This window comes from Populus alba, chromosome 6, assembly GCF_005239225.2.
Source record: "Populus alba chromosome 6, ASM523922v2, whole genome shotgun sequence".
Taxonomy (NCBI): Eukaryota; Viridiplantae; Streptophyta; class Magnoliopsida; order Malpighiales; family Salicaceae; genus Populus; species Populus alba.
Window position 1 is genome coordinate 2,882,465 of NC_133289.1, and position 14,184 is coordinate 2,896,648.

The 14,184-nt window shown below is 33.0% G+C and overlaps 1 protein-coding gene across 2 annotated transcripts; it reads left to right on the forward strand.

Moving 5' to 3' along the window:
• The first annotated feature begins 7,155 nt into the window (after window positions 1-7,155).
• Window positions 7,156-13,787, forward strand: LOC118053100 (transcription factor TGA2.3). Of its 2 annotated transcripts, XM_035064259.2 has the most exons (12): window positions 7,156-7,317; window positions 7,488-7,882; window positions 9,135-9,238; window positions 9,843-9,916; window positions 10,019-10,213; window positions 10,393-10,470; window positions 10,561-10,620; window positions 10,784-10,861; window positions 10,952-11,003; window positions 12,050-12,321; window positions 12,716-12,964; window positions 13,159-13,787. In XM_035064259.2, exons 2-12 carry the CDS (start codon window positions 7,773-7,775, stop codon window positions 13,303-13,305), a joined length of 1,419 nt encoding a protein of 472 aa, XP_034920150.1. In that variant the 5' UTR covers window positions 7,156-7,317; window positions 7,488-7,772; the 3' UTR covers window positions 13,306-13,787. The 2 variants fall into 2 exon arrangements, with proteins under 2 accessions (XP_034920150.1, XP_073266100.1); XM_073409999.1 differs by lacking the exon at window positions 7,156-7,317 and having other exon boundaries at window positions 7,329-7,882.
• Window positions 13,788-14,184: the final 397 nt, after the last annotated feature.

A 14,184-nucleotide genomic window follows, 5' to 3' on the forward strand; every position in this document is an offset into this window, starting at 1 on the left:
ATTTATTTATAGAAATAAAAATATAAAATGACCACTTTACCCCTTAAATTCTAGGTCTACGGGTGTCACAGTCCTCATCCACCCCGTCATCTTCATGGAAATTCACTTGAAGCACCGAATGCCATTAGACTTTGAACCCGAAAAAAGAAGAAAAAAAAGATAAAAACACAATCAATCACCATCAATAAGATTAGGAGATTTCACGAAATGTATTTTTATTTTTAACACGGGTATATAAATTTAATGGTTATATAAATTTTTATAAATAAATCTAAAATTTAACCGTTAAATTATAATTATATATATACATTAATTTGTTGAGGGAGGGAGAGATGAGCGACAAGCGGCTTATCAATGGAGGCTAGCAAGCCACTCCGACTCCACTGAAAAAGATCTCACCTGCCCCTCCATGGAAGTAATGAATACGTACAGAGGGGAAGGGTGACGCTAAAGTGGAGGGCACCTCCATATTTACATTAATATTTATTGCAATGAATGAAGGGTACGTACGGGCTCTGTTGCCTTCCGTAGGCCAACAAGACATTAGTTGAATATGGCCAAAATATTTTGTTAGCATTAGGAATTGGCCTCTGTTGAATCACAGTGGCTATAACCTTTAAATGATAAATTTAAATGAATTATTTTCTCCTTTTTTAGAATTACATACAATCTCTTTATTATTGATCTAATTAATAGGCACGAGGCAAAAACGACTGTACAACAAATATAAAGTTCAACCATGTACTTATTGAAAGAAAGAAAAAAAAATCACTTCATGACAAACCCATTTATTGATAGTACTCTATCATGTAAAATGTTGATTTAATATCCTTCTGTGCTGGATGGATAAGATAATGTCCAGAAAATACTATTACAAAAAATATAGTAAGAAATTATCTCCACCAGTAATTTTATTCTCAATCCATCATAAAAACTTAATACCAATATAATTTTTTATTGGTAATTTTGATCGAGTTTATTTAATAAAAATTAAATATAAAATAATATAAATTTTAAATACATCTTACCCAAATTTTTATCTGAAAGAATATATTATTAAATTGAAATGATTATTTGACGGATTTTATACATATGAAAAATTACTATAAAACAACACTGAAAAAAAAAACTTTATATATCTATTGAAGAACATGCGATAGCGCATTAACATTTACAGAGATTCACTTACTATGGAGAAAAGGAGAGATTGATTTATTAAAACGAACAGCATGCTTGATTAACAAGATGAACTGTTGGGGCATAGAAAAGAATCAATCTTTTAACTCCACTGCAAGAGGCAGCTTGGTCAGTCTATTTAATAAACATGACAGCAGTCGTTGTCTTTCCAGTTCCTGTTTTTAATTCCAACACAACAATCAAAGGGAATTGCCAGATAATAACTCGATTCTAACATGCAAGTTACAATATCATATTTAATAAATTAAATTCATTCTTTTAAATCCTAAACAAACTCTAAAATATAAATCATATATTAATACAATAAAATTATCGTTATTATAACAAGTAAAACACTTAAATATACATTTAAATTACAAATTCTACAAATAAATTTTGAATAAGTTAACTTAAAATTTAAATAGATGTTAAGTTTTGAGGGTGTTTAAGAATGTGGTTGTTGTTGCTTTTCAAAGTGCTTTTCACTTAGAAAAACATATCAATAATATTTTTTTATTTTTTAAAAATTATTTTTAAAATTAGTATATCAAAATGATTTGAAAACATCAAAAACATATTAATTTAAAGTAAAATAAAAAATAAAAAAATTTTTTAAATTTTTTTAAAAATACTTTTAAAATGAACTAGCCTTTTTGTTTGATAGAGTGAAGTTTGACAAGAAAGGTTGCATCGGTAGGTGGGTTGGGTGGATGGATTTTAAATGGGGCCTATAAAAAAATCAGAAAAAAATTAGGAATATAGTTTGAATTGAATTGAAGAAGAAGTGGGGGAAGAGAGAACTCTCAAGTTTTTTTTTTTTTTTAAATCATCAATGAAAATTCAATTGGTAATTTGACACGTTAGCTAATTAATTAATTTTTATTTTTTTATTATGTCGTTGTTTATGTCAAAACTTATTAACAAAAGTTTTATGTCACGGTTTTCATCAATAAATAGCCATGAAATGTCATGAGTGGTTAAATATTTCACTCGATTATCCGATAACACAATGACACCAGTATTGAACTCTCTTACTCAAATGAATATTTCTTTTCTTTTTCAATGGATTAAGATAATGAATTTTGACCTACACAGCTAGACGTACGGTTTTTTTTTCATCTCTAAATTTTCAAAGGATTTAGTTTTTTATTTATGGTAGTTTTTATAGTTATAATTTTAAAAAAATATTTTATAAAAAATAATTTTAATTGAAGTTGATTTAAACCGAAATGCTAGCATAAATTAATAATAAAAAAACAATAATTTTTAGTTTTAGTAAAACTTGATGAACCCCATCTTTAAATCAAACATTAATTTCTTTAATTAAATAGCTATAAATTATAGTTGGGGCAAACGCATCCTCAACCACAAATACCAAACGAATACAATTAAACACAGCATCCATTGCGAAACAAATTATTCCTTGTATATCTTCGAGCATCGATTGCAATTAATAATACGAGAAAAGAAGCTTAATTTCAAGCTAGTCTCAAGAACCTTTTTCTTCTTCTTATATACGTACGTACGTAGTAGCATATCTGAAATTCAGAAAAATATATAAATCAATCTTTAAACAGCCCTGAAAATCATAACTGTATAAATATACGTGCACTTGCACACAATCACACGATCTATTCCAGCTCATCTGACTCTTGTATCCACAGAAATGAACGGCAGCCTGCTAGAGTTTGCCCTAAATCCATCCCAAGCAAGGATATTGTGTATTTGGCACTGCATTTTAAATATATTTTTTATTTTTTTAATTTTAAATTAATATGTTTTTGATGTTTTCAAATTATTTTGAGGTTCTAATTTCAAAAATAATTTCAAAAAATAAAAAAAATATTATTAATATATTTTTTTAAATAAAAAAATACTTTAAAAAATAATTATAACTATACTTTTCAGACAACCAGTTCCCTTGAACCTGTTCCAAGGAGAGTGCGTCCAGCTAATGGAAACCTAGGAAATCCTAGGCTATGGACATATTTGTTTTGTAGTAAAAGTCTTGTCCCCGTCTAAAAGCCAAACTCTGCTTTCTTCCGAGGCAACTTGGTCCCTCTCGAATACGAGTACTCAATTAATAATGCTCGAGTCCCTATCCTCTTTCAATTCGACTATTAAAACGGTGCATTTGCAATGATAGTGCATGTACAATTTAATTTACTAACAATGTAAAATCCGCATTCCTAAAAAATTAAAAACAAGCAAATGCTTCATGTTTTTTAGAACACGTGTTTCCAAATAAATGCTTAATTTAGTATTTAAGAAGGTGTTGAAACCATATTTATTAAAAGTTTTATTATATATATTTTTTAAAATCCTTTTATTGTGTTGATGTCAAAAATAATTTTTAAATCATAAAAAAATTATTTTAATATATTTCCAAACAAAAAATATTTTAAACCGTTACCACACTTTCAAACACCCTCTAATTATAAATGTTTTAGGAGTGTGGTTGGATTGCAATTTTTTAAGATTCTTGTTTTTTTAAAAAAAATAAATTAATATTTTTTAATAGTATTTTATTATTTAAATGTGTTGATATAAAAAATATAAAGAATTATTATTTTAATTTATCTTTAATTAAAAAAATATATATAATTCCAAAAACATCAAATCACACCACTACCATCACCGCTATCCAAACCTATTTTAATGCTCTAGGCTATATAGATAGCATGGTGGTTTTCATTGGCACTGTATATATATCTATGCCATCACAGGAGTATTTTTCCAATGTATACCCACATGGCCTAATAAATGAAGAATCATGTCGACGATGAATTTATCCATGCCTGGACCAGCAAAAAACATTGTTGATAGGAAACACAATAAAGCTTGATTAAGCATGAATGTTGGGCTCGATTAGATTTTTCTAGGCAGATCTCAGCTCTCTAAATCCCAGGCATGGCGTCAAATTAAGATCAATGGGCCTTTCATCTTCGACTGGATGGATATGAGTGGGCTTCAAGGGCATTGAGAATAGCTAGGTGGGCTTTGTTCAGGTCTGAAAAGGCCTGATCTTACAGACCATTCTGGAGCAGTGAGGCTCCATGCCATTGACCCGATGGTCTAGCTGGGCTTACCTTACTGAGCTCTTACTCGGCTAGCCGAATTTATAAAGGCCCCATGGCTACCGTGTCACTGAGCTGCAAGGTCTAGAATAGTGAATATTCATTACTACATTTCAAAAGCTCTGCATTTTAAAAATGTTTCTGAAAAAAAATAATTTTTTATTAAATTTAAATTAATATATTTTAAATATTTTCAAATCATTTTAATATAATGATATTAAAAATAATTTTTAAAAATAAAAAAAATATGAGCATGATCTTTGTTCATTTACTCTTTGCAGCTTTCAACTGAAAGTCTGAGACTAAAAGACACAGTGAGCTGAGTTTTCTAATAATAAAAGGAAGGCACAAAGTCCCTTGACGGGTGCTTATATCTCCTTGAATGGATTTGCCTGTGATATTTTTTTAAATAATATTTACTCTCTTGTTTTTTGTTAAATAATTTTTTTGTGGGATTGAACCTCTGATCTCATAAATAAATAAATAAAATCCCTCTAATCTCCACGTCTTAGAATCCAAATTGAGATATTCAAAGACATTTTGAGATCAAATCTCATTTATGTCGGGGAGAAGAAGGTATTGAGTCAGACAAAAGACTCAGTAGTATGTTGATTGAAATTAAATTTCTCCTTCAACGGTGTTTATAAAAAGTTAATAAATTCTTTTAAATATCAATCTTAGGATTTGTACCCAGAAAATCAAGAAAAGGAAGTTAAATTGTATTTGTTTTAGCGTTCAAAAAATGTTTCTAGGAATTATGAATTTTAATTTTTTTAAAGATTTTGAATTGTTTTAATTTTTAAAAATAAAAAAATATATTATTTTAATGTAATTTTAAACAAATTTTTTTTTATAAAAAAACTCATTGCTACAATTTCAAACACACCATCTTAACTACTTAACCAACCCACATGATTAAAGAAAATAAATAAGAATTTGACACTTAAAAAAAATGGCAACAAAACTCCATATATAATGTGTTCTTATTCAAATAAGAGACTTTCAAGTACAAATATATATATATATATAAAAACAAAAAAATAGAATTTCGAAGCTGTCTTTTCGTGGGGGAGCAGGTGATGAATGCATTTTTTGAAAAAATATTAACCTTAATGAGAGAAGCAGTTGACTTTTGCTTCTAAAAAATTGCATGGGTCTCGATTTCTGGTAGGGAAAGGTTTCTGCTATACATGAACCGAGACAAGCAAAAATGGAAAAAGGGGTGAGACTTGCACAACATTCTAACCTGGCGGCCAAGCAACTGAGCATTCATGAACTCAAAGCTGCTGGAATTCACCTGCTGCTCTCTTCTACCAGGCTAATCACAAGCCCAAAACCAACCTTAATCACACAAAAAAATACCCACGATTTTCTTTTCAGTGGTTGTGCGTTGATTTTATAGAACCAAAGACAACCAAAGACAATTATTCGAGCTATCACTCCTTTTTAAAAAAAAAAAAAATATTTAGGGCATTATTGGATCAGTTTTGGTAGACTAAATCTGAATGTTTCGATCATTAGATCATAAATAACTTATTCAAATATGTAGAAAATATTTATTTTCCAAAGGGACTAGATCACTGTAACAAGACAAAGTAGAGAGTAGATTGAAAACTTGAGCCAGATTTCGAAAGTTAAATGTGTTCTTTGTTGCTTCTTTTCTTTTGCACCAGCTGTGTTAGGCACCGTTTGTCAATGACCCTCATGGGTTTATAAAGTTAATTTAGATTTATTTCAGAACAGTTTTGTTTTAATTAGAAAAAAAAAGAACTTGAATAATGTTGTTTTGGATAAATAAATAATAATCAAACAAGGTTATTTTGAACAACTTCTCCTTTTAAATTATTGAAGTTAACTGTATCGAATCTCGTATTTAAATTTAATCAGATTATTTTTTTAAAATAATTTTTAAAAAAACACAGCCCAGAAATCAACCCTCAAATTGAATTTAATAAGTAAGATTACAATTATTAAAAATATGAAGATGAGAAGCTTGCCATGATGTTTCGTTGCTGTTCTGCTTGCTCTGAAGTCGCCGCATTCAAGAGTTTTGTATCCTTGTCCAACCCCTGAAAGTTGACCTGGCTGTCTGGAGAATATTAGAAAATTACAGTTAAACCCTTTTGGTTCATGATTTTTATTAATCATAGATAAAAGCAGACATGTTCATGGGATCATGGAAAACAATCTGCTAGACTGTCGCTAAATTAAGAATCTTTTGAGGTATCCCAAAGAGTAAAAAAAAAAAAAAAAGGAATAAGATTTCGTGCTCTTTACTAAATTAGGACAAAGATTCAATGCCCACTTCATATATTTTTGCAACGATGATTCTTGCATGATTCCAAACAAATCCAACTTAATTTATAGATAACAATTACACGTTTTTTATTTTTCGTTTTAAATGAATAGTTTTTCATAGAATTTAACCTACATAATCTTTAAGATTCCTTGGATTGCATTTTGTTAATGTCCAAGAGAAAAAACAGATATTTAATAGATAGAAATATATCTGTAAAAAAAAGTAAATATATAAAATAAATTTATTTATGATAATTTTAAAATGAATTTTTATGTTTTTAAAATAAAAAAATAAAAAATATATCAATTTTATTCTCATTGTTTTCAAAACTCTCAAAGAATACTAAGAACAATGAAATGAAAAGGAGCTTCGAAAAATCAAAGTAAGAAAAAGAAAGTATTGAAAGTATAACAGTAAATATAGAAAAAGACAGCAGGGGCAGGTTGGAATAATATGAACGTCACGTTTCCTCCACTATCTCTTACCTGAGGTGGTAAATAATAAAAATATATATAAAATAAATAAAGAACTTAAAATTCAAAGGTTGAGTCTTTGAAGACAAAAAATTGTTTACTCTATTAATACAGAGAGTGAGAGGAAAGAAAGGACCAAGGGTTCATTGCACAGAACGCGGAGCGACCTTTTAATAGATATATATATTTTCTGTATATACTATTTTGTATGGTATATATATATATGCTCTGTACAATTAAAAAAAAGTCAAAAAAGTTTGGAGTATTTATCTTCTACAAGACTGTGTTTCTGGTTAGGGTTTTTCTTTGAACTCTTCTCTTCATTCCACCATCTGGGTTTTGCTTAATTAGTCTTAATTCAGTTTTTTAGCACTGATAATTATTTTTCTTGTTTTGGGTTTTTTCCTTGCTCGAATAAAGTTGAAGGCCTTACTTTGTTTTTTCAATTTTTGGTGCTTGTAGCTTTGTGAGTAGAGAACAACCTCGGTGTCCCACAGATGCTGTTTTGTGTTTGAGCTTGAATTTCCCGTCTTGGGTTGTGTTTGGATAGAGGGGTGTTGTTTTCTTGGTCTGGTCTTGAGTGCTTGGTAAAGGTTGGTGCTTTACGTGTAATTGAAGGATTAGGTTTTCTTTTAATTTTGTGTAGAAGTGTTTGGATTCTGGGTTTGGTTAATTTTGAGAAGGGTCTGTTTGGTTCTTACAAAAGATTGGTGTTTGTGGTGGTGGTGGTTGTGTTGATGATGATTCATGGGGAGTAGAACGCATAATAATAATCGTAATCATAATCATAATAATAATAATAAAGCTGTGACCGAGATGCCAAGCTATGTACCTCAGCTATCCACTTCTAATCCCATGTGAGTTGTTTTCTGTTCAATTTTTTCCTTATCAGTTTGAATTGCACAAGTAATTCTTCCTGTTGTGGTTATAAGTTATCTGGCTAAATTATACTTTCATTTCTATGATTTTTGTTGATTTTATTGCAAGTTTGGATTTTATCATGGTTGGCTGTCTGTTTCTGCGTTGCTGTGATTACTCTTGTGAAGCAATATAGACTGTAATTTGAGTGATAGCTTCCTGCTAATTGGCGACAAATCATTGTGTGCAGTTGAAATTGCTTCCTGCTAATTCACAAGAAATCATTTGTTTGCAGTTGAAAGATTAAATGTGGAACATTTTATTGTTTTATTGGTTCCCCGGAAAAAAAATTGTGAGAAGAAAATCAAGTCTTAATTTTTTTGCCTTTTAAGCTATTAACTGCATCATATTATTTGCACATTTTTTGAACATTTAATGGAACCTAAGGTAGCCCGATGCTCTTAGACGAAAATGTTGTGAGACTTGGAGTGACTATTGTTCTCTTTAAAAAAGATTGTAGACAATGGCATGATGTGTGTGTTTATATAATTGTGTGAGGTTCTGTTTGATAGTATAGGTATTGTGAGGCTGTTTCGTTGATATCAGAAAGGATTGTGGAGTTAAATTTGGCCCCATTGCATTATCACTGGTGAAGCCCTGCAATTGTATTAGATATTTGCAACTGTGGCATGGTCTTCAAACATCATTTTTTAAAGTGGCTACATGTTGTTGTTCCACTGAAGTCTGGTCCTAGAAGGGAGGAATTTTGGAGAGAATTCTACACTTTTAGTGTTTTTGTGATTGACTTGAGCGTGCATCCTTGTGGTTGAAGCCTGATATTTCACCATTGTACAGAGCAAGGGAAACATGTTTAAGTCTCAAAAGTTTAGAAAGAAACATTTACGTGATGGCACATCTGCTTTTTCTTCTTTTTTTTTCCAGGGATGATGGGGGTATTTAGTAGGTGAAGTATCTTTTGGTGACTCCTCTTTTCTTACCTTTCTTTTGCTGGATTATTATATTTTTTCCCTCCATTTTTTTCTTCATGTGGTTGATTACTTTCATCTTTGATTATTTAGGTTTATGGAGTTATGTTCTTTAGAATTTACAGTGTGTTGGTTAGATTAGAAAGGTTTACTTGATGTGTCGCTGTCTATAAATTCTGCCGAGGCTAAATTTTTTGGGACAGCTTTGCCTTGCATTCTGTATAGTTATTCTTGGTACTCATGGTTTTGATGTTATATGTTTCAGTGGCACAGAAGCAAATAGCATTCATCCTTCTCGAGTTTCAGACTTTGCCACATTTGAGCAATCTCTTGGGTTTCGCATAGATGATGCTGTTGATCTTAGCAGGAGTATGTAGTTGAAATCTTGACTTCTGTCAGAAGCAGCTTTCTTTCCTCCTCTGTATTGACGATCCTTAGATGTTTAATTTTGTTTGCACATCTTTGGTTTCTGTTAACCATTGTACCTTGTATCATGGCATATCTAATTTCACTAAATCATGCATAAGATATTGCTGTTTATACCTTTTTATCAACTATTGTAGCTCAGGAGGCACTTGATTGTAATCCCCGGTCTTCCATTTGGGCTTACAGTCAATCTGTCAGTTGCTTAGACATCATCTTCTAGAACAGATTTTTAGCCCTGGATAGTGTTCTCAACATGGGTCCATTTTCTCTATAACATCTTTTCTTCACTACATTACTTGAAGCATTAATCTTTTATTTGGTTATCTTCTAGATGAAACATCGTCAACACATCCTTGCATGATGTTGTAGGTAGATTGCAAACCAGATGATTTCAGTTTGCAGCAAGATCCATTGAGCATAGTTTTATGATATTGATATAGTTCACTACTATGTGATGATGTTCTTGATCTACAATTTTTTTTCTTTTTTTTGATATTGATATAGTTTTATGCACCTTGTATCCTTAGTCATTTATTTTGTCTTTCAGATTCTATCTTTAATCAATTAAAATCTAGCAGCCAGGCAATAGGTGCTGATGTCCAGTTTGGCACTTTAAATAAGGTGAGCCTTTATCTTCCCTCCATGTTTCTTTGACTTTTATATTGATGATGGTGTCAAAGTTAATGGATATTTTTTTCCCTTTCCTCATATCTTGGAATTCAGTCCCTTGCATCCTCAGATATAAATCTATCAGCTGCCATTGTGGGGTCCCAGACATTACCATTGCAAAAAGAAGTGCAAGTAAATCCAGTTTCTACACACAGCAACCATCCTGAGAATTGGGGAGAGACCAATATGGCAGAAGCCAGTCCTAGAACTGATACCTCAACAGATGATACAGATGAAAAAAATCAAAGGGTGATGTCTCTTACTTTGCCATGCAGCGTATTCTCAGTTTTGCAAAAGTTCATTGACCTATGCATCTCACTCCTTTCTCTCTCTAAATGTTTCGTTCTTGTCAAAAGGAAATTGTGTTTCCTGGTAGAACGTAGGCTATTGGTCTGTTGTGGGTGACAATTTAGTAATTTCCTTTGCAGTTTGAGAGAGGACAATCAGCTGCAATAGCAGCATCCGATTCCAGTGACAAGTCAAAGGAAAAAGCAGGGGATCAGAAGGTTGCAAATATGCAGCTGGTTTTATTTACATAACCACCACCCAACATTATGACATATTCATTTGTTTTTCTTTTAATTATTGTCATGCAGACTTTAAGAAGGCTTGCTCAAAATCGTGAAGCTGCCAGAAAAAGCCGACTAAGGAAAAAAGTATGTCCTGTGTGATCTTTTGTTGTCTTTTCCCACAATCCTTTGCTATTATTTAGGAAAGCTGTGAGTGCAAAGGATAGGTCTGTATTTGTTATGAGTTTCAATTTTAAACAGTTCTATGCATTCTTCATGGAATTTGTTGTCTTTCTTTTCTCCTTTACAGGCATATGTACAACAACTGGAGAGCAGCCGGCTGAAGCTGACTCAACTGGAGCAAGAGCTCCAGAAAGCCCGGCAACAGGTTTGTGTTTTATTGTTTTCCTTCTCTGTCTTATTTTGGCAGGATTACCTATTATGTCTTATATTTTGTATTTAAATTTCTTGACTGCAGGGAATTTTCATTTCAAGCTCAGGAGACCAAACCCATTCAATGAGTGGAAATGGTACATAATTACCTCTCATTTGTTTGATTTGAATTTTGTGTGGAGATGCAGAATTGATCATAGTAAAGATGGTTTGTTTTCAATATGTTGTGGTTAATCAAGTGAGCATTACACTAGTGTGTTGAGATACTGATTTCTACTATGACGCTAGGATTGACAAATTTGCTCCATGGTTGCAATAAATGGTGTCCAGCATTTGTATGGAATAAATTGTAACCCTCATTGTGGTGCTTGTTATATTTGCTACTTGGAAAAGTTCGAGGAAGTGAGCATTATGTTATTGTGTTGAGTTACTGATTTCTACAATGACATTAGGGTTGACAAATTGGCTTCATGGTTGCAATAAACAATGTCCGGCTTTTGTATGGGATAAACTGTAGCCCTGATTGTGGTGCTTCTTAAATTTGCTACTTGATAAAGTTGGAGGACTTTTCATGATGGGATCTGATTGCTGACCATAAAACACAAGCAATTAACATTTTCCTTGGAGATGCACACATTTCTGAAGTTCAGAAGAAATATGCTTTGTGAGTGAGAGAAGTGTTGTATTCCAATCACTGTCCCCTATATTTGTTGTTTATGAATGGATGTCTACTGTAAACAATGTTTCACATAGAGTTGCATTCCACGAATCATACGTGCCATCTCATCATCACACTTTCCTCCTGCTTCAACAGCTTTGGGTTGTTTGTTTAGTGCTCATGACAATCTTTATGGGATGCTTTTGTTTAGTTATTGTCACAAATTACAAATTAAACACCTTGTGCTGTGGGAGCCGAATATAGTTTGGCCTGCCAGCTGGAGGTTGGGCTTGAGCATCCTTTTGATTCTTTAGCCACAATCTTCTTGTGTGATTTGGATATTTTTGGAGCTTTACTCTTCCATTCTCTCCATTATTATTCTATTGTGATTCATATATGTGTCCTGTCTTCATTGCTTGGTGCTACTGATTCCAATTTATTCCACTGCACAGATATACAATGGTAGAAACAGTCTTGGCACTGTAGATCTTTAATACAAATCCTGTTGATCACATTGTTCTACAGGTGCCTTGGCATTTGATGCAGAGTATGCACGGTGGCTAGAAGAACATAACAGGCAAATAAGCGAGCTGAGGGCTGCAGTCAATTCGCATGCAGGAGATACTGAACTTCGTACTATTGTCGACAATGTTGCTTCACACTTCAGTGATGTTTTCAGGCTGAAAGGCACTGCTGCAAAAGCTGATGTTTTCCACATCCTATCAGGGATGTGGAAGACACCAGCAGAGCGTTGTTTCATGTGGATAGGTGGCTTTCGCTCATCTGAACTCCTCAAGGTGGGTGCTGTCTTGCCATAGCCTTCGCTTTATGTTCTCCCCCTTTTTTTTTTTCTGGCTGTGCTAAGATGTGGCTTGTTAACTATATTTTGCTATTAGAGTTGTGTATTCTAGCTATGAGAATGATGCATCTCATATTGGAATTCTTGATTTTACCATTGTCTTGTATGATGAGTGAAAACTTTCCTCCCATCTTTTATGTACATGCCCCGGTGATGAGATTGTGTGAAGAAATGGTAAATGTAGCAACAGCAACTTCCACTCTACACCCTTTCTCAAAATCCAAGCATATCATCCCCTTCTTGGATGTTCTTAATAATTTTAACACACAAAAAAGGTGGTGATCATGTGGTTTATTATGTGAACTGAATGGAATTTGGTGAAACTGGTGCAGCTTCTTGTCAATCAACTGGAGCCTCTAACTGAGCAACAGCTAATGAGCATTTACAACTTGCAACAATCTTCTCAGCAGGCAGAAGATGCTCTCTCACAAGGGATGGAAGCACTGCAGCAATCACTGGCAGAAACCTTGGCTAATGGCAACCCTGGCTCATCAGGTTCGTCTGCAAACGTGGCAAACTATATGGGTCAAATGGCCATGGCCATGGGAAAGCTAGGAACTCTAGAGGGATTCCTTCGTCAGGTAATAAAAAAAAAAATCTGTCATACAATCCTTTTCATTTTTATAGTTGCAATATTGCTCATGATTTGCCTAGGCTGCTCCACACATTGTACTCAAACCACCATTGTCGTTGCCTCATTCATGCTCATTTTGTATATAATTATCTTATTGGCATTTCATTGCTTATACTTATTTTTTGCTTTGGTTATTCTCAGGCTGATAATCTGAGGCAGCAAACACTAGAACAAATGCACCGTATATTGACAACTCGGCAATCAGCCCGTGCTCTTCTAGCTATACATGACTATTTCTCTAGGCTACGAGCCCTTAGTTCTCTCTGGTTGGCCCGGCCACAGGAATGAGTAGCAGTATGTTGCCCCCCAACAAAATTAACATGAATATTTACCACTTCACCACCCTCCTACTTGGCCTTCAGTTCTCATCATGCCATTGGGTGGGACTGCCGCTGGTGGTCTTAGTCATCATCATCGGTGGCAATTGTGGTGTGGTTAGGTCGTAATTGGTGTAATTATTGGTTTCATGTGCAGTTGTAACGCCAGATTTGTTCACACAGATGTATGCTTATCTTCTTGCTGTAAAACAAATAGGGGTGATTGATGGTGTAATTATAGGTTTCATGTGCAGTTGTAACGCCAGGTTTGCTCACACAGATGCATGCTTATCTTCCTGTTATAAAACAATTAGTGGCAATAATTCGATAATGTTTGGTGTTTGCTAGAACTGATGATGGGAAATAGGAGTGTCATATGTAACATAGGTTGCAGTTCTCTATTTGTATTCCAGAAACCAAAATAAATCAGGATTATAGTTTCTTTATGAGCTATGGAGATTTTTCCCATGGCACGTAAACAGTGCTTTCGGCTAGTGTTTTAAGTGGACTGGTCCTTGAATCTTTTAAATGATTCTTTTCACCCTCTTGAAAACCAATACACATGAAAACAGGATGGAAGTCCCTCCCGACAATCGGACACGAAGATTTGTCAAGGAATTCAAATGGCAGAACCTTTGATATTCTCCTTCTATTGGCTTCTTAAAAAATAGAATATAAGTTCACTCGAATGCAAAAAAGAAAGCACTTGGAAAGCTCTCACGATGGTATGGTTTTTTTCTTGGGGTTTATTGATGATTATTATATTGATCGAGGATGTATTTTTACATTTTTAATGTATGATAAAATGATTAAATTATTAAGTTAGTGTCTAGAGTTTTTTTTTGTATTT

Coding starts and splice junctions, on each gene's coding strand:
- LOC118053100 (XM_035064259.2), top strand. CDS start 7,773: ATGGGGAGTAGAACGCATAATAATAATCGTAATCATAATCATAATAAT. Junction 9,917..10,018: donor AGTTTGGCACTTTAAATAAG/GTGAGCCTTTAT, acceptor CTTGGAATTCAG/TCCCTTGCATCCTCAGATAT. Junction 10,862..10,951: donor TCCAGAAAGCCCGGCAACAG/GTTTGTGTTTTA, acceptor TCTTGACTGCAG/GGAATTTTCATTTCAAGCTC.